At 41.5% G+C, this 21,274-nt stretch overlaps 1 protein-coding gene across 1 annotated transcript in view; it reads right to left on the minus strand.

The window, feature by feature from the left end:
• URB1 (URB1 ribosome biogenesis homolog) overlaps positions 1 to 13,259 on the minus strand; it is a 55,681-nt gene extending 42,422 nt beyond the window's left edge. The window contains 8 exon segments of the mRNA XM_065066387.1: positions 444 to 574; positions 3,010 to 3,135; positions 5,017 to 5,102; positions 6,527 to 6,623; positions 8,775 to 8,907; positions 10,932 to 11,083; positions 12,677 to 12,816; positions 13,076 to 13,259. Coding sequence (XP_064922459.1) covers positions 444 to 574; positions 3,010 to 3,135; positions 5,017 to 5,102; positions 6,527 to 6,623; positions 8,775 to 8,907; positions 10,932 to 11,083; positions 12,677 to 12,816; positions 13,076 to 13,223 — 1,013 coding nt within the window. The 5' untranslated portion in view covers positions 13,224 to 13,259.
• Positions 13,260 to 21,274: the final 8,015 nt, after the last annotated feature.

Consider the following 21,274-nt stretch of genomic DNA (forward strand, 5'->3'; position numbering starts at 1 on the left):
CTGGGATAAACCACATCTGGTTCTACGAAATGTAAATTAGACTAGATATTCTACTACCACCTGGTTTACACTGCAGCTCTGATGCTTCATTTTCACCTCAAAACCAAAAAAATCTATGGTGCAAAATCACACCTTACAATAAGAGACCTCATCTAGTTATTCACAGAGACATCTCAGAGAAACACGACTGCTGCCTAAGCCCCTATGAACAGGGTAGGGTGCTCTCTAGTATGCAGAGATATAAGGAGATCTCATAGTTTGATCTTGAAAAGATAAAACCAAAACAACCCAATGTGTTTATTTCTTCTGCCACAGAGGAAAGAGAAAGTGAAGTTCAGTGAACTTACTGGCAAAGGCCTAGAAGTGCAGACAAGTTAACTAGCAAGGTCTCCCTTGTTCCTAGCAGAGAGCACACACACAGTCTCAGCTGTCTGGTGACTTACTTGCCAGAAGTTCCAAGACTTGGATCATAGAAAGTTATGCCATGTTTCAGAGAGCAGCAGAGGTCCATTAAGAAATTATGGACAAGCTCCCGTACCATCATCTTTCCCACCTCTTCAGAACCTTGGGTCACCTATAAAAACCAAAAAAGGAGTTAAAAAGGCTGTCACAGAAGAAAAGATTACACCAATTTCACTATTGTTTTTATGAAGCTCCTTTTATATAGTTTGATTTTGTTCAGATTAACATGGCAAATTTCAATTTCTGTATCAAATACATTAGATATCACAATATTTTTTTGTTTCAAGGAAAGTAAACCTACCGAATTTAGGAACGTATGTACTATCTGCAGGGCATTACTGACTTAGGGCTTTTTGCTAAGAAGCCAGACAGAAGAATATAGAGAAAAGTCAAGCTAAAGTAGTGATACAAAACTTAGATAAATTGGGCAAGGCCATCCTGGGACTTTGAAGTCAATGATCTAATATTTAATCTGAAATAAACAACTTTCAACTGTACAGGCCAAGTCCACTATGAGGAAGTTCAGAAAGACCAAAAATCAGCACAAAGCACGTGAAACAAGCATGTGTATGGTTTTGGGGCCAATTTGGTAGAAGACGGAACAACTTTACTACAGGGCAAGAAAGATGGAGAGCTAACAATGCACCGAATACACCAACACTTCAGGGAAAGGAGGCGGGGCATCAATGCCATTACGGTCACCATACAAAAATGGAAGAAGTGACCAAATATCTACATCAAGTAAAAAATTGAAAAAAAAAAGTGAACCCAGATTCCATTAACACTTTACCTCCAGCACAACTAAAGACCTCTACACATGAGGAGTCTCTTGACAACTGCAGTTGGGAAATCACAAACCATATGACTTACAAGGACTGCATGAAATTTTAAGAAATTAAAATTACTCAAAACTGAAATGCAGGTTTATGAATAAGATCTGCATTGCTCCATGCAGACACCTACTAGAAACAGAACTCTTCCAGAGAGTGTTTACAATATATCAGGATTGGAACACCATAGGCATAAACATCCAGTAGAAGAAGGCAGTTGTTCAGTGTTCGAAGTTTTGAAGAATGGTTGGGCTTCTAAAGACCAAGGGTTAATCAACGCAAAGGTGAAAATTTGCAGCCCAAACCCACTGGAAACACAGAAGCCTTTTTACTGCTTTGCACTGGGCTTACAGTCATGCCTTAGATATTCCCATAGTGAAAAGAAGGAAAAAAAGAGATTACAAGATTAAGAAAAGCGAAAAAGTGAAAATGTAACCTGTTTATGAGATGACAAAATATCTGCAGTACTAACCCACCAGCTGTGGCCCTGATCCTTGTCTCATTTATGACTTTAAGAATGTGATTTCATGGACCAGTAGCATCAATAATGGCTCAACCCTCAGAAATCCTGCCAGCCTCTCAAACAGTGCAAACTGAAAAGGCTGGTAGCTATCTTGGGAGCTCAGCTCTCTGTGCTGGTTTGACCGAAAATGAATTAATTTTCCTTTATGCAGTTAGAAACCTTTCTTTTTCACAGCTAGCACAGTCATTGTTTGAATTTAGCTTGAGAACAAGAGATAACACCCCAGCACAGAGTTAATGTTTTTAATTGCTCTTGTCTGGGAGCCAAGAACATTCTGAGCGCTCTCCCCACAGGTGTGAGACAGTGAGGAAGGGGGGGCATAGATGGGGCAGAGCTTGACTGACATCCAGACTGATCAATAAGAGTATTCCATCCCATTAGTGTCTTGACTGTCTCCCTCTTTGTTGGAGCTGTGACAGAAACCTGTTCGGGGGGGAGTTCAGTTTGGGACTTTCATTAGTTTGGCCTGTTGTCATCTTGCTGTTCTGCAGAGGCCTCTGGGCCTTTCTGCCTTTTTTGTCTCTCCTCTCTCCCAGACCAGCTGCTCGGGACCAGGTGCTGTTTCCTAGAACTGGCTGCTTGATGCGGATGGAGTTTGTGAGGAATTGCATTGAGTATATTTATTTTATATTCTATTATATATAGATACATATTTAGTAGTAGCGTATTAGTATTTTGTTACTTAATTAAACTTTGTTTATCTCAATCCAGGTTTCTCCCTTTCCATTCTCTTCTCTATTTGGGGGGTGGGGTTGGAGTGAGCGAATGGCTATTGTGGTTATATTGCTAGCTTGTGTTAAACCACGGCAGTCTCATATTAGATCGCTGTGTAGGATGTGAACGAGGTATGTGGCAAGAACATTGCTCCTGATATATTCTCCTATGGAGAGAAATGTTTGTTCAGGCTGTGGAACGAACACAGCACTCTCACCCGAAAGCCCCATTTCTCCCTGGCTAACAGATCTGCACTGCAATTCTGGTCATGAGAGAGAGGAAATAAACACTCCTCCTCAAGCAGTGAGAAGCAGCAGAAAGTCAAGGTTTCTTTTCAAGTATCTTCAGTAGATCCCTCTTCTTGAGTATCTCAAGGTTGGAGCAACTGGGAGCTATTTCAAAGCCTGTGGGCTGCAAGAGGGGCATGGGGGGCAAATGCAGGACAAGGACTAAGAGGTACAAAGAAATAAGTTACCAGACCTTTAAATCCCCAGGGCTGACATCAGTAATCCCATTCCACCGGTAAAGTGAAGAAATGTGAATCAACACGTCTGCAGTAAAAAAGCGCACTTTCTGGGTTTTGGTGATATTTTTATTTTGAACGACCTGAAAACAATGAGAAAAAACCCCAAACAAGTATTAATTGCAAGTTATCACAAAATAACAGCAAATTAGCAATGCACTTCATTCTTCCAGTACAGACACAGCTCGCTTTCCTCACTACAGTGACAGAAGGTTCTGCCTGTCCTGTTAGCACTTCTTTCAGATGCTCCTGCTCCCACCTTGATATGGATGAAGCCATAGGACTCCACATGCTGAGCGGGACAGACTTGCAAGTTCAACTAGAGAGCACAGCATGTATTTAGACAGCCACAGACTAGGATAATGGAAACCTACCAGTTCAGATGGTAGAACCTGCTACAAGTTTGAGTGAAAGGGAAAACACAGTGGAGGAAGTTCTTAGAAGTTCTCCTACTGTTTTATCCAGTCCTTGTTTTTTTTAAATCTCATCTTCCTTGCTAAACTAAAGGAGTCATGCAGTGTGTTAGCTTTCGCCAATAACATAACACGACATGATGTATGATTCCCACATGGGAAAAGCTTAATTTAGAAAACAAAGTTTCAGGGAGGTTTATTTTACATTTAAATGTTAGCTTTTTTCTCCTTCTTCCAAGGTTATTGCAATAGAAAAATGAAATAATATTTTTGGCTATAAACTGTCACTTGTGGAAAATGTGAGTCTGAGACAGGCTCTTATGGTTACACTCTAAATTTGAAACTATTTTTTCTTCCTTTCCTCAATTGGTCATACAACAGCTTGTGCAACATTGCAACAGTATTTCAAAACAGAAATTCAAAAAAATCATAGATACTGGAACTAAAAGCATTTAAATATATATATATAAATAAATCTCTGGTGCAGCTACTGTACCAACAGCAGCAATAAGCTGGTGCATCACAGTGAAAGAGGCACTGCCATGCTCAGAACCTAAGGGACAACAGAGCGTGGGAAACGCAGTCAAGACTAAACCAACTCACACACCCTTCAGCAATTCATGCTTTCAAGTTTTCTGTCTCAACTGTGCTATATCACAAGGTTATTTCTGTCTGCTATCAAACAATCAGAAAAAACAACTTCAAAGAGGAGCACACTTACCTCTCCAATGGCACTTTTGGATAGCAGGTGGAAGGTACCCTTTCTTTTTCACAAAAACTTCTGATTTTGGCAAGACAATTTTATGATAAGACTTCCCTTTACCTCTACCCCAAGAAGTAACTTTGACTGGATTTATCTCCTGCAGCAGAAACCTTGCCATTCTAGCAGGAAGCAAGTCCAAAGACCAGCTATCCAGGGCCACAGGATGTGGCCCCAACAGAGCTCTGCCAGGGCTGGTTGGCGAACGGTACCGCACACCCTTCAGCTGCAACCAGACAGCTCCTAGAAACCCATTTCATGCCACAGTCTCCATGCTAAAAACACACACAATCCTTTTTCTCCTGGAAAGAGGATACTGCATGTCATTAGCTAGTTCAGAGCTAACAAACTTAGCCAAATTTAGCTGACCTCCCCATTTCAGCATGAGACACATTAATTAAAGGACCAATCTTACTGGAAGCACCAAAAAGACTCCAGTTCTTTTGACCTTCAGGCTTGGCACTGATGCAATCACAACCCACAAAACAATCAGAATCTGCTGGACACCACATGCTAAAGATGAGCTGAAATTAAGGTCCAAGTACAAGCTATGCAACGACTTCCTTTAAAGGAGGGCATTGGAAAAGTGTAACAAGCTTCTCTCCTGAAACAGCAATACAGCCAAGCTATCAACCTTGAATGAATACTGGCAGTAATGGACACACTGAGAAACTTGCAGCAGCACAGTGCCAACATCCTAAAGAGCGATACATTTTATGAGAAATTACTGCAAAACTGTTTCCAGTAGCAAATAAAACAGAAAACAATGCAGTTTCAAGGGCATATCATACCTTAGTTTTCAGTGTGGAAAGTAGAAGATTGACAGTGGAAACCTTGTCTTCCTTTATTTCAGAGCGAAGAATATCTGGAATGAAATCTAAGAAGACATTTCAAATGTTAAAACATGAAAGCTATTTTCATACTAAAATGCCTCAGGGAATTCATATCCATTTCTCTTCAATGTCATATTTACCGTGCTGTTATATTTAAGGATGAACCAAAAGGCTGCAATCAGGGTTCAGGAGGATAATGTGTCTGTAACTAAAGTGATGAACAAGTAATGCTGGCAAACCTACCTTATTGTAACTAGCTAATTTGTCAACTTGGTTATTAACACTTATTGCAACAGCATCAGTCAACTTCAAACGTATTCTGGGCCCCAGAGTGCTGTGCACTATTGAAACTTGAGTAAATGCCTATCCTTTCCATTGAAGGAGTCACAGTTGTTTCACTGAGTGGTTCTCAAATCTTCAACCACATGCCTCATCTTTTGGCTCACCTGTGCATCCCAAAGTTAGAAAACTTCAGTTTACAGAGAACTTCAGTATCTCACAGGGGAATGCAAGCCAGCTGTGCTGACTGGATCTAGGTGTGCACTGCCAGTCCCCATTCTGAAAGACCTGAACAACTGTGAGCAATTAAAGGAAACCAGCAGCCCCAGGGCAGCATGAACAACAGAAGTAGATCATTATGGCTGGTTCTCATTCCCTCATCCTAAAAGAAATTAAATGCTGCCAGCTAATGACTTCTATTTTTTAGAGCATTTCTAGATCCTTTCTGAATTCTTTCATAGCTTACCAAGAGTCATAATTCACAACTTGAGGAACATCAGCAATAGACTGCAAACCATCAAAGTCAACAGAAGTGTTACATTATCTTCAGCCCATGAGGAATCAAATATTAATCAAGTGTCTGTAAGATTCAACTTTCTGGATCCTGTTTGACCCCCTCTCAAAGAGACATGGGTGTAACACACTCCTGAACTGCACTCCCATGAGATACCTCCATAAAGGATGCAAAGGACATTATACCAGTCTCCTGAATCTTTGATAAAAATCAGTCTAATGCAGTACGCAACAGTTGTCTCGCATGAGGATAAAAAGGTATGCACAGTCTTTAACACTTTACAAAATATTTTTAATGCAACATATCCACTACTACTGTGTTATGAGCAAGGCTGAAGGCCAGGAAGTTTTTTTTCTGTTTATTGAATCTATGGCCTCAAAGTTATACTACCTTTTTTACATGTGTCACCAAGGGCTTCCTATTTTTGCAGAGTTTTTGAAGACGGCAAACATTATTCTCAAGCAGAAGAGGCACTCATTAGAATACGGAAGAAGTTTAAAGCTTTTCAGAGACTAAGATTAAAAATATGTATTTTGTATCTTATGAGTACAGTTTAAGTGCTTAATATTTTGAATTAGCTCATATTTATTACGACCTATAAAAGACCCTGCCAAAATAAAAAAAACAACAACAAAAAAAACCACAAACAAAAAACCACAAGCAATTGTGCTGTACCTTTTAGTTCCAGCACCTGTGTCAAGACTGCATTGTCACCAGTGATTAAAAACGAGAGAGCAAACTGAATATAGGCCATACGGACATCAGGTCTCCCCTAAAAAAAACAAAAGGCACTGTTAGCATACCAATTGTACACAACTGCAAAATTAATACTGCAACAATTGATTTTCATTGTAAGTACTACAAAAAGGTAAATTAAACAACTTCTATAAACATGTTGCATATAGCCATACACATTTTTCTATACAATACATCCACAGTATATTCATCTGAAAAACTTCTTGCATTAAGCAGACCACAGTCTGTTAAAGTTAACATCAAAAAGGCAGGTGTCCTAGTTTACCTGTTTTTCAATTCTCAACATATGAGACAGGCTGTAAATAAAAAACAAAACTTTAACAGTAGTTTCATGCCAAACCCTTGTACACACATCACTGAACATCCTCACTTCCGCACCACCTGGTACACTGGTGAATTCACAAAAACACTCAAGAATGGCAAGGACAGTAGTGCTGCTGCAATTCCTTACTGCACAGGCTTCCAGAGCAGTGCCAGTCTTGGGGACTCCTGTCTCTTGTTGCCATTATGGAGCTGCAGTGCATTACACACATCCCTCACCTATCACAGATGCTCATGCAGCTACCCAGGTCATGCGACTAAGACTGCCAAATAAACACAAACCTACCCTTTAAAAAGGGGTTAATATGTTATAAAACTACAAATTCAGGCACAGTGGAAGTAATGAAAGCTTTGACTAGAAAAGGATCATAGGATATAAACATGATTTATAACCTTTTGAAACTTATTGTGCAAAATTAAGCTATGTGTAAAAATGCCTGAAAGAAAATACTGACTAGGTTAAACGTAAGACAAAAGTGACTTATTAAAGGGTTGAAAGAAGAAATAAAGAGAAAGAAATGAGATTTTGCTGTAAGCTCTGTGCCTGATACTTTTGTATTAAAAAATTCACCTCTGATAGCCAGTTTTGACATAATAGTTTCACTGAAAGCTGAGCAAGAGTATGATCTTCAATCTGATCCTAGACACATTTTTTTCTTGTACCTTACTTGCGTATCTAATAAGCTTATGGTCAAATGACTACCTGCATCCAAACATTTTCATTTAAGGGGTGGAGGTACTCTTAAAACTCTGCAGTAAGGTCAGTAACATGAAATCTGACATTCCCTAAATGGTTTATATATAAAGCAATCACGTAGAAGGCAAAAAAACAAACACACCCCTTTGTCCCCTAAACCACCTTTTACAGTCTCATTTTTGACCACAGGTGGCACAAACCCAACACAAATGTACACTTTTTTTTCTGCAAGTCATCTTTAAAAACTAGAAACAATGTATCAGCATTTAAAATAATAGCAGATTTATTATGCAGTTATATTTGGACTGAAATATAAATATTTGTGTTCTGATACACTGGTTCAGATCAGCCCTGATTATTTTTAGCAAATGGAGAGGAAACAAGAAATAAAGTTCCTTTTGGAAAAAGAGGAGTGACTTTTTGTACTCACTCGCATATCCTCCTCAAGGATTTCCACAAAGAGACTGTTTAAATCTTCTGGTTATATTTTCAGATGCAATTAACCTGACTACACCACTATTGGGCAAAGTACTCTCTCAATTTCTACAATTGCAGAACCTCTATTTATTTCAGTGGGACCAAACGCATTGGAAAAAAAAAATGAGCTCTTCCCAAACACACCACTGAATAGTTTTCAGGAGTTTAAGATTCCTTTCACTCCATTTTAGACATTAAAAGGGCAGCCCACAAAAACTACACGTCTATATTTCATCACAGCTTATTAGAACCAGACAAGGCACTTTGATGTTCTGCAGTAAATTCTACAAGGTGATGTAAAAACAAGGTTATCCTGAGGAGCTCTGCACCCTGACAAGATGAGAAAGACCAGCATGGGATGGAAAACAAAGCAGGCTATACCTCAAGGGTGCAGGCCAGCTCTCCCACTACCACAAATATTCAGAAACATCCCCTGGGGATTTCTTATATAAGTGGATGGGAAGCTCTTACCTCATAGATCAGTTCTGCTGGCAATTAAAAACAATCAAGAAGCATTTCAGCCTGACACAGGACAAGAAGGAATAGGCAAGCTCTTGTAGACAAAAAAAAAAAGTAAAGAGACTTTGAAACAGTTTAGTTTCAAATAGTTGGCAGAAGAAAACTGATGGCACCATGGTGTAGCATTGCATGGCACACAGCAGCTTAATTTACCTTCTTACATCTTTTTTTCAATAATCCAGGCAGAAGCTTATTATTGAAATCAAAATGGCTATACACATCCCTTGCTGTATCTGGCCCCTGAGCCACCATTGCTGACAACAGGGTAAGGCACACGCGGCTCATCCTAAAACAAAAGGCAGAAGAAAACCTGCAGGTTATTTCCAGGATGACAGTTACACAAACAACCAAATCAATAGATCAAAATCCAAAGAAATACCTTTTTCCTGTAAAAGAAATTATCCCATTCCAGCTCCAACGCCCACCCAAGCCTTTGGGAGCTTCAGGCATGAAGCAGTTCTGAGTCAGTGCCAACACGAGCAATCAAGATAGCTGTTAGGAAAGCATCCCCGGTCAAGCAAAGCTCTTGCTGCACTTCATGGGAGCTTCAGTTGAATAAGTAACCAACCACTTTAATGACCATCACAATGCAGATTTAGGCCAAACACACATTATTCCGCTATTCACAAAGGACTTAGATTTTCTTTGTGAACTGCCTATTTCTACAAGCTTATGTCTTGCACAGAGTCCCCACTCCTGCAACTGTTTTTCTACTTTACTGCCACAAGCAGGTCCATAGGAGTTACAGCTGGTGCTAAAGTTAAGGACACACACAGCACAGGTCAAACTAAGACTGATTTTTTTTGTGTTTTAGCCAAATGACAGAGGTTTTCTTCAGTTGAAGTATGCAGCATGACCCTGTCATAAACTAAATCCCAAGTTCTACACTCAGTTTTTACTCTTTCTTACTGACCACTAGGAAAATTTGTCTGAGAAAACAGAATAGAAGTTAAAACGACAAAAAAACATTATTTTAGGCAGGATAATGGCAACTGGGAAGGAAGGGAAAGGGAAGAAGGGAAAGCCTATTTATAATCTACCCAAAAATTACACTGTAATGAGAGGCTGGATATTCACTTTATAAAGTAGGATAAAAGGAAGAAAGTGCTGAAATTTAAGAACTCCTAAATTCATGGGAGTTTGCCATTTATTTCAACAAGAACATGACAGGACCATTGGCTGCAAGTCTGCAGATCTCCATCATCTGAGCAGCCACTACCATTATGGGGTTTGGAATCTGTCCATCATGTTTCATTCATGGACAACCCGTAAGAAAGCCATATGACTGAAGCAGACATCCCATCTAGATATACCACCACAACAAAATCCCTTTGCACACAAAAGAGATAGCACAGAAGTAGTAGAGCATATACCATCAGAAATCTGCAGCCTCCTCTATGCACGTTCTAGAAGGATTTCTCCAAAAGCTGTAATGAAGTACAGATCTTGCATAGTTTCAAAATTGACATTACAATGTACCTATCCACTCATCTTTGGGATTCTATGTACAGTTAAAATGTTTGTTGCAGTAAGATCAACTGAGTGGTGCTGGAAGCACGGTTGTGTCCATGAACTAAAAAGCACAAAATTCTGACCTGTCCAAAGACCGAAAGACAAGCTACGCAGTCTCTATTTTTTTCTCTCCTTTCCTCTTCCTTCCAGATTTGTATTAAGATTTCTCTGGCACTTGGAACTTCTCTCAGCCTGTCCACAGGGCATGAGAAATTGTTGTGCAGACTGGATCAGATAACTCATGAGTGCTTAAATAGGCCTAAAATGGCCTTAGATTTAAAAGACAGGAAATGTTACAGAGGAAACAACAACAACAAAATCTATTACAGAAATGGAAATCTGACTACAAAAAATACAGTGAAATAGAGCACTCACTCAAGAGCAGCTTTTTTGCCATCATGAGACAGATTGCTTAGACTCTGAAAGCCCACTCCTCCCTGTTCCATGCAGTACATTTCACTTCACAAACAAAGTAGCATTAAAATAACAGGACTCAAGATACCATCCACCTTACCTCCCACTAGGACAGGCATAACCAACAAAAACTAACAGCCTCGGGAAAGTATCATATAGCATTAGATTGTGTATCATATCAGAGCTTCCACCTTGCAAAGACTTCCAAGTGCAACTATTTTATGAAATGTGGAAGAGTATCACTACATAAAGGTGGATAACTAGGCAAAATGTCAAGCTGAATTTTGCAACATGTTAGACAAATGTGCAAGACCCAGACAGCTCCTCAGGATCAATTCAGAGCAACTGACAGAGATTCTCTGCAACAGTACAAAGAAAACTTACCTGTGATTTTCAGAATATAAAGCAGCATAGACCAATCTCATGTAGGAATGAATCAACTTTTTGACTATGTTCATTCCCACAACAGAAAAATGGGAGAGGTCACTGGCTGTCCTCAGTAAAATGGCCTCTAATGCTTGAAAGATTAATATCATCTGTAAGACATAGGAATATGTTAATATCTGCCAATAGCAGGCACAGCTTGAAATTATTAGTGGAGCAAACAGTAACAAACACCATTTAAAAAAGAGTAACCCCATCACAAGAGGAAAGCTTCCACATATTAAGTCAAAGTTAACTTCTGAATTCTCTTCCAAATCAACACTTCCTTTTCTATCGGATTAGTTCTTAGAGAGTGAATTTTCAAGGAAGCCCCTATACAGATACTATATGAAAGACCAGAGAACCACAGGAGGCAAGTCAACTTCTCATTTTTTTTTTTCAGTTGCTAAACTCATGAAATTCAGTAGTATGACAGGATAAGTTCAACTGAAAGTCCAAGACAACATGCTGACTAAAGGCCTGGACAAATAAACTGAATGTCAAAAAGGGTTCCTCCTCAAATGCGAATTGAGACCTATACGCATGACTTGTCTGCATGTGCACAACAGCTTCTGGGGGTGCAAACACAGACTGCAGCACAATTCTCAGAACAGGCTGATGGATCTCAAAGGCCCTTTTCAAGCTGGAGGCTAAGGCCTAAGGCGAATGAACTGATGCTTTATGACACAACTGCTAGCACCTGCATAATGAAAGATGTTCAAGAAAACCATCTGAGCTGCTCCAGTCTTGCAGTTAACTCCTAGATGAGTGCAGAGTCCACACAGCACTGGGACTGTATTCAAGTATTAGTCTCTAGTAGTAAAAGGATCTTGAAGAAAGCACGTCACTGAACATGACACAATTTGTCATAACACAGACAAAAATGATCATTTAACACAAAGACCGACAAGTGGAGGTTGAAAAGAACACTGTCCAATTTTATGTTATAAGCAGATTTAAGCTAATAATGCCACAGTATTCACAGTGAAAAGCATTTTTAAATTCTTTAGTTCATTCATCATATTCTGATGAGGAAAAACTGTGTCCAGCTCAGATATGAAAAGTGAGGTCAACTTTACCAGTGGCTTCCTAGAAATACAGATGTATCAGGGAGGTGTCTAGTTATCTAAAAACAATTACTTCCACTGGACTATTTTTCTGTTTGCCTAACTGCGTCTGTTGACCTCCTTACTTTTGAAATGGCCTTCTGATAACATTTAAAGAACCTTTAACAGCTTGATTTTGGCAGGACTTCCAGTTGCGTGTATCATTAAATCCAGAAACATCCTTGCACTGAAAAGGACATTATTTCCCACTTGATCAGTGCTTCTGCCACTGCGACTTCAAGGAAAACAAACAAACTAACAAACAAACAAACACAAACAACATACACAGCAAAGCCCACCCCAAATTATCAGTTATTTATGCTGCAAAGCATTTCTTCAGTGGTTCCTCTCCCAGCCTCGATGCATGGTGCCAGTCATTAAACTACAGGGTGTTTCAGAAAGATGGACCCAACATGTTACAATTACACAAAAATTAATGAATCGTTTAATGAGCTACCAAGCTTTAGTAACCTTTTTACAAATGCTCAATGTTCCCTCCACTAGTTGAACAGACTGTCACAGCTTTGCGGTTGTGGAGATATAGCGATTCCAAACTGGGTGAATCTTTTTGAAACGCCCTGTGTAACACGTCCCACTTACTTCACTGTCAGGTTTCCTCTCCCCGTCCAGAAGTTTGAAGATCTCAGCACACTCCATGGAAATTTTTACGTATCCCTCCACGACATCATATATCTCAGGCGACGGCAGCGTCTTTGCAACGGAGACGAAGGTCTCTAGACCTGCGAGGCCGGAGTGTCACCTCAGAGCCACCGCCTCACGTGTCACACGCTACGAGCTGCCCCCTGCCCAGGCTCGGGGCCCAGAGGAGCAGCATGTACCCACGGGACAGCAACAGCCATCGCCATCATCATCATCATCATCATCATCATCATCATCATCATCATCATCACGCATTCCCCGGGCTCCTCGGGGAGCCGCTCCAGCCCGCCGCGCCAGCGGAGCACGCCTTTACCTCACCGCACCCCCCAGGCCCCTCACCCTTCCCGGCGGTGGTGGGGTCCCGCAGCAGCGCCTTGAAGCGGGCACCGTTGAACTCCTCCTCCTTCTTCTCTTTTTCCTCCTCACGGCAGGCTCGCTTGGCCGCCGGCGGGCCGGCCGCGGGCACGCCGCGCCGCTTCACCGCCATGCTGCTGCCACTGCCCCCGCCCCGCGGAGGCCGCCCCGGAAGCGGCCGTGGCGGCGGCGCCGCGCCCCGGCAGGAAGCAGCGGCAGCAGCCGCTTCGCTTCCGCGGCCGGCCCGGGGGAGCGGCGGGTTCGTGCGTCTGCCGCTCTGAGGAGCCGAGGGCCGGCCGCAGCGTAGAGTTCCCCCGCTGAATCGCTTATTTTATAGATTTTTTTAAATTTTGTATTTAGTAGTAGTATTTTGTTACTTTATTAAACGGTTTTTAGCTCAGTCCACGGTTTCTTCCTTTGCTTTCGGTTATTTCCTATACTTAGGAGCGGGGAGAGGTGGGGGGTGAATGAGCGGCTATCATGGTTTTGACTGCTAGCTGTGGTTAAACCATGACCGGGGGTTTTGCTCAACCAAAGAGCTCCTAGGTGTAGTCTGGAATGTGGAGTCACTACTGGGAATGAGTTGCACATATTCCAAAGCAATTCCTCTCAAGGAAGTCAGAGGTATTTTAAACTATTCAGAAAAAGCATTACTGAGCAAAACAGGCAGGTAAATGCACACATCTGCCCCAAGGGAACAAAGAAAATAAATGGGAGTTCAAAACCCCTATGCTGCTCCTTCCTTCTCAATCAGTTTTGAACCTCACGAACTTTCTCTACCATCATGCAACTGCAAAGCAGCATTGCACAGCAAGTTTTAGTTTCACAGCATTCTGAAGAATAGCTAATACCCTCCTGCCTCTCCCAACATGTTTGGCAGGTGATGCTGTCTGTATTCTTCAGGTGAGCATAAAGGATTGTAAAAGGTGATTGCCTGCATGAAGTGGAGAAGAAATCCAAACTTCTAAAGTTCCTCCGCTGCAAGTTCAGCCAGCGGTCTGTGCCATGCAGGGGCAGCATTTACAGCCCCTGCCCCTCCCAGGCCCATCTCTGTCCATAGCGTTTCCCAGCGCTGCTGCTCCTCCCGCCTCTGCCCCAGCTGCCTTGCGGTTCGTACAGAGCCCCCTCGCCAGCAGCACTGCCCTGTGACCCCTCCGGCCTCCCCTTCGGAGCTTGCCAGGAGGAAAATGCCACGTTGGAAAACACCACGACTGTGGCATCCCCCTCCGCTGGCACGGGCCTGGTGATGTGCATGTAAGACCTGGCTGCTTGTTTCTGGTGATGGACATGTCCCTGTCACACATCTCAGTTGACATTTCGTTGCCCAAACCTACCCTGTGCCTACCGTTATTGCATGCCAGACAGCCGCCCTTCCAGTGGGGCAACTGGTCCCTGGGGTGAAACACAAAGGTGCTTTGTACATGTGTGTGCATAAGCATAAACTACACTTTGCGTCGGAGAACCACAGAATGGTTGGGGTTGCAAGGGACCTCTGCTGATCATCTAGTCCAACTCACCTGCTAAAGCAGGTTCACCCAGAGCAGATCACACAGGAATATGTCCAGGCGAGTTTTGAATGTCTCCAGAGAAGGAAACTCCACAACCTCTTTGAGCAGCTGGTTCCAGTGCTCTGGCACCTTCAAAGTAAAGAAGCTTCTCCTCATGTTTAGGTGGAACCTCCTGTGCTTCAGTCTGTGCCCATTGCCCCTCATCCTATCATTGGGCATCACTGAAAGGAGTCTGGTCCCATCCTCTTGACACCCACCCTTGAGATATTTATAAACATCGATGAGATCCCCTCTCAGCCTTCTCTTCTCCAGGCTGAACAGACCCAGCTCTCTCAGTTTCTTCTCATAAGAAAGGTGCTCCAGGCCCCTCATCATCTTCATAGTTGCCGCTGTACTCCCTCTAGTAACTCCTTGTCCTTCTTAAACTGGGGAGCCCAGAATCATCTAGTCCAACCCACCTGCTAAAGTAGGCTCACCTAGAGCAGATCACACAGCAGTGTGAGTATGCGTTTGGTTGTCAGCACTATCAGTGCCCAAGTTGACAAAGAGCATTAAAAATAGTTATCACTATTTTTCTTTCCTGCCGCTTTGGAATGCTTTGATCACCTCATTTGAAGTGCATCCACATGGTCCTCACTGGTACTGCTGAGGGGTGAAAGCTTCTGGGGTAGGAAGATTTCAAAAGCAGACCTCCAGCACCCTGCAACAGTCTCTCATCCATCAGTGCTCCCAAAGCCAAGCAGGCTTTTGTCTCCACAGACATCACAGTTTCACAGTCCCATGCAGTCCTGAACCAAGAAGACACAGATTTTAGAGTGGAAGGGGAAAGCATGGGGTAGCAGAGAGAGGAGAGAAGTTCTTGAGATACTAGGGGAAAAGTAAAATGATTGTTAGTTTGCAAAAGCAATAGTCTTAAACTGATTTCCAGTTAACGGGCTGTGTTTCCATTACATTTTAAAATCTGTCCGGTTAAAACACCTTATATAAACACTAAAAATTACAAACAAATAATGAGATGCTATACAAGGGTACAGGTTGCCTGTCAGCTTGTGAAACACTTTACTCAAGGTGGCCAAATATATTGTTCTCTAGACTTAAACTGAAACCAGAGGTTTTGCTTTCAGCAAGAGTTATTCCAGGAGAAGCAGAGTGATAAGGAGGAATGGAAAAAGTCTTGTTCTGATAAACTGATATGAAATGCCAATAGTTGAAACAGTAGCAGAAGATAAAGGAGATTGTTGTGTCAGTAAGAGAAAATGAAAATCAAGTTAGAGATCTATCAAAACCAGATTCTTATTCTTATTTACAAGTAATAAATAAAAGTGGTATTAATGGTTTTATGTTTTTCCTGACATGAGTTTTTGTTAAAACTGTTTTTTTAACAAAATCCTGTTTAAAGAAGTGATCCAGAAGAGGGCAACATTAACAGCTGTTCTAGGTTTCAGGATGAACAAATGCTTTATTGCTGATGGAACATGCTATGATGTTTTGAGAACAGATGGTGGGTAAAATAAACGAAGGTGAAGTTAGAATGCAGAAAAGGGTAAAATAAAAGGAGTACCTGAGACAGAAAGGAAATATGAAAATATTAATTGCTAGATACTAGCTACAAGGGCTTTTTAAAAGTACTGTAGAAAAACAAGGCTAAAAAGCATCTTAATGATGCTAGTTACATCATACTCCAAACTCTACTACTGCTTGATGATATTTTTAGAAATACTTAATTATAACTCAGTAGATTTCAACTATTTTTCTGCTTGCTTTGATAGCAGTTTCATTTGGAATTCACCATAGTATAGCAAATTCTATGCGAAGGCACAATTCAGTTCTCTTACTAAATTCTGTTCAGTTCTTCCATAAAACATTACTGGTGGGTTGTTCTGGATGATGGGAATCCTTTGTCTCAACCTTAAAGTTTTCCAGAAGTTGGGCGGCACATAATATGGAAAGTAAATATCATTCTCAAGAGACAGTTGTTTTAGTTTTGAGGTGATGAAAATGAAGGCTAGAGCTAGTAGAGCTGAGCAAATACTTATTTAGCACAGCTTTTAAGAAGCTTAAAGCATCCATATTGATATCTTCCAGGTAAAAGTCATAGTTATCAGAGTTACAAGCCCGATCACTATTATCACACCATATTTCATAGAATATCTAGTATAAAAATATTACTGCAAAGTGCTAATGAAAATTATTTTAATTTCAACTTTAAATTAACTTATTATCTCCTCTTGCTGCCTGAGTAGCTGTCATAGGCTTTAACAGGGATGGTGAGGAAGACTGTTAATTTCACTTCAAACCGGATTATTTCCATGTTCTTGCTGTAGTGTACTTTGAAGCCTGTGTCCTTTTCTTTCTCTGTTATATCTATGACAGTTTTTCTCCCCCAAGTCTGTTTTTTGGCCAGCTCCATTCATGGAGGCACAATCGAAGAATGAGAGATCAAGCTTAAAGTTCATCCACTCTGTTGTGCCTACATGTTCAACAGATGTAAGCAGTGAATGAGTCAAGAATTAATCTCTAAGATGCCCGGCTTTCAGTAAATTGAAAGATAGTTCTGTGATTCTTGCCAGATGAACATATAATAATTTCCAAGATGCACATTACCCCTTTTGGCATTTGCTAGTCTGAAAAATAATTCTCAGTCCTTCTCATGAAATTTAGCTCTTGCCTTCCTTCAAAAAACAGTTCCAGACACAAAAGTAATAAAGCTAAGTGACCCTTTCCTGTATCAGCCATCATCTGACCTTTGAAGCCTTTGCTAGCTTGAACCATATGTAGAGTAACAAGTCCCAGCCCTGCCGTCCTGCCTAATTTGTCTCCCAAACTTAATTATTATCCCTAGCTCTAGGATCCTCACTCATGCAACCCTGAAGACAAAATCTGTTTTGGCAGATTAGGCCAGTCCTTACCTAATACCTTAATCAAAGACTGTTTTCTGGTTTCAGCCACAAACCCTCACACAGCCCCTGTCTCTGGCCTTTAGCTGCAGCTCAGCAACACTGGCTACACCAGCCCTCAAACTTAAGTCTGTTGATATGAACTTGTATAATTTCCTAACCATGCCCTGGTGACTCTTGCTAAGCTCAGCCTGATCTCCTGGCCTGCAACCTCACGCTACAGTTAAATGACTATCCCTATGAGTAGGGCCACTCACAGACCCATACCTAAACTGAGCTATACATCTGATTCTAAGCCCGGCTCAGACTTGACCTTTAAAACTACTGATGTTTGGTTTAGCAGAGCCCCTGGCAGCTACAGTACCACTGCACCAGTAGTGCTCTTAGTGGTGGTACCATTTGGTGGCCGTATATGATCTGTGATCTGCTCCACACTAACTTTGGGCCACAGCATGTAAGAAATGCAGTAGTTTCTTATAATGAATTTTTCATTTGATGTTTAAATTAATTATAGAAAGCATTCAGAGGGACTGAATATAATAAAAAAACACATCTTTGTTCTCAGAGTTCTTTCATGGTTTACAGAATAGAAAAGTTTCCTTCAGCTTTTTCCAAAATTTCAAGTTCCTGTGTGACATATATCTGTTCATCAGATCTTTCCAGTTTCCAGCCTTTGACACCTGACACATGGGATCACAGAGGGAGAAAGGGTGGATGCTGCCAAGAGACGGACTAAGAGCCAGGGCCACTTCTTCAACATAGCCTCACAAGAAGGGAATATTCCCAACACAGCCCAGCACTATCACTTCTTCCTCATCACATGTCCTGTGCCATACTCCCACCACCCTCACTCTGAGCAGCCCAGTGCCAGCTCACACACTTGGAGAAATTAACATTGCAAAGCTTGAATTCCAGAAATTTAGAAACAAGAGTTCTGGGTGATGCACAGGAATGGTATATAGACTCAGGAACTGAGTGGGTGGGCTGGGCTGAGGCAAGAACTCAGTGAAACTGCCCTGCAATGCTGATGCCTCTCTGATGTAAGTAGTTCGGCAATTTAGTAAAACCACAGCTTTTTTTGTTCTGCATCATGAAAAATAAAATCACTCCTCCTCCTCCAGCCTCTTAGTTACTTCAGCTGGAGCAGCACTTCTCTGAATAGCTCAAGGAGTGCATTTAAAAACCTGACTAATGACAGTTTATCTTCCCAGCATTACACCAGAGCCTTATCGATATCAAAGGACCCAACTCGCCTGTGGCGTCAGCAGTATTAACATGCATTAGCACCAGGGTTTTGAGCCAGAGCGTGGTATGAGTCGGGAATCAGGCTGCTTGCCCAGATGCTGAAGATGGGTGGAAAGATTAGAAAAGAAGGGAGGAGGACAGAAGAGCAGGAAGGTCAGTCAGCAGGCTGGGAAGAGCTAAAGGAGGTATGAACTGACAGCAGCTATGGGTATTTGCTTGCGATAAAATGAATAAACCCTTCAACGTACAGACCCTTTGGCACTATGGGATAGTTACATCCAGAGGCAGAAAAAGAGTATCTTCCATGCATACTGAAATCCTTCCTACCTTCTATATACAGAATAATCTTCAATAATCGTCAAGCTTGAGTTAGTTTAACGTAGTCATTAAACATCTCTTCAGAATTTACCATGGAACCCTTATGCCCTGGAAAGGAAAAGCAAGCATTTAGAAACAATGCAATATTAATTTCAAATTCTGTTATTTGCTCCTAATCTTGAGGTGCTCAGATTGAATTAGTGTGAGGCTGGATCTCAAAACTACTCACTCTCATTGATCAGATATTGATACAGGCTACTCTTTTTTCTGGAACTACTGGGTTTGCATGCCTAACCTGAGAGACCTTGAGAACTGATTTCACAAGGCTTTTGGAAAACCCACCACTTTTTCAGTGCTTTGACATTGATTCTGTGGCTTTAAAAAGCTGCTGTCTTGAATTTCGAGTACACAAAATCATTAGGCATTTTGGAAAATCTTATCCTAAATACATACTTAAGGAGAAAGAGTAAACCCATAGTGAGTCACTTTCACAAGTAAACAGGCTGATTTCCAAGACTGTGGTCCACCCAGAAGCTCTGTCCTAATGTCCTTCCTAAACTGCGAGGTAAGACACATGGTCTTTTCTAGTCCGTCTTGGAGGATTCATGTCAGGAAGTGACCAGGGATGACTTATATGCTAAGGAAGACAAGAGGTCAAGAACAACAAATCCAGGACCTTTTTTTCTCAGTGCATTTGTTCTTCCTCCACCTTCGGTCTTTTTTTTCTCTTGTTTGCAGCATTAAGCTCTGCAAAATGGGGCATGCCTCTGTTGCGAAGGGGGTGATTTAGGGTTCTTCTTGCTGTAGAACAGTGTTTAGATGTCTTAAATCTGCTGTGTGCATCCGCCACAGGCTCTTACTTCATGTCTATACAAGTGCCCAGGTGTACTGCTAGAAGAAATAATCCGTATACAGGAGAGGTACCAGTAAGACTGGTAAGAGCAACACGACTGGTGAAGGGACTTGAACACAAGACCTATGGGGAGAGGCTGAGGGAGCTGGGCTTGTTTAGTCTAGAGAAGAGGAGGCTTAGAGGTGACCTCATCACTCTCTATAACTACCTGAAGGGAAGTTTAGCCAGGTGGGGATTGGTCTCTTCTCCCGGGCAGTTAGCAATAGGACAAGGGGGCATGGGCTTAAACTCTGCCAGGGGAAATTTAGGCTGGATATTAGAAAGAAATTCTTTACAGAGAGAGTGGTCAGGCATTGGAATGGCCTGCCCAGGGAGGTGGAGGACTCACTGTTCCTGGAGGTTTTTAAACTGACATTGGACATGGCATTTAGTGCCATGATCTAGTAAATGGACTAGAGTTGGACTTGATGATCTCCGAGGTCTTTTCCAACCCAGTCAATTCTGTGATTCTGTGATTCAGGAATGTGAGGAGCAGTGGCCTTTGCTGTGTGTGGGGAGGATGCTGGAATGAGATTTCATTTAGATGGGATGAAACATGAGGAGATTGGTTTCACAAACTTGATGTGTTCCATCTTACTTCTTTTTTGTGAAGTGGTCAGGGTCTCTATGGCATTATAATTAGTTCAGCCAAGAGCTGACTATGCAGGAAGCAGCTTATGACCACAAAACTCAAAACTTGTAAGCTAATTATGCTTTCTCTGAAGTGAGTCAAAAAATGGCAGAAATTAGGAAATATTTCCCCTCCTTCTAAACCTGCTGGGTGAAGTACTGTGCTCTGTATTCATTCAAACTTCTACTGAGATGTCTGAGAATGTTTCCTAACTACAGCTTGCAGAATTGCTCCTCTCAAGTTCAAATTATTGCACACTTGAAGATCTTGTTAGAACTTAAAATCTGTAGCACTCTGTGAGAACTTACAGCATCCAAATCACATTTAGGATTGAAAAAATACAAAAGAGGCTTCTCTACCACTATTTTCATTCTTGTATCCATAGAAATAGAGGTTGAATCAGGAAAAATGTGCTATGTTATTTTAAATAATCACCATATAGTGATTACTGTAAAGCATGTGCTTTGTTTTAACTGGTCTGGCACTCATTTCCATAGAAACAGAGAGAGGATAGCAGCCTGCTTGTTTGAACTGTCGTGTGGATTTCATCTGTGTCACAATGTAGGAATATAAAGCATTTTAAAATGTGGGAAAAGCCTGGGGTTTTCTACTTAGATTTTTTTTAACCCTCAAAAGCCAAAGAGAACATTAGTGAACTTCTTGGAAACTTTATTCTGGGACGAGAAAATAAAA

This window comes from Columba livia, chromosome 1, assembly GCF_036013475.1.
Source record: "Columba livia isolate bColLiv1 breed racing homer chromosome 1, bColLiv1.pat.W.v2, whole genome shotgun sequence".
In the NCBI taxonomy this organism is placed as follows: Eukaryota; Metazoa; Chordata; class Aves; order Columbiformes; family Columbidae; genus Columba; species Columba livia.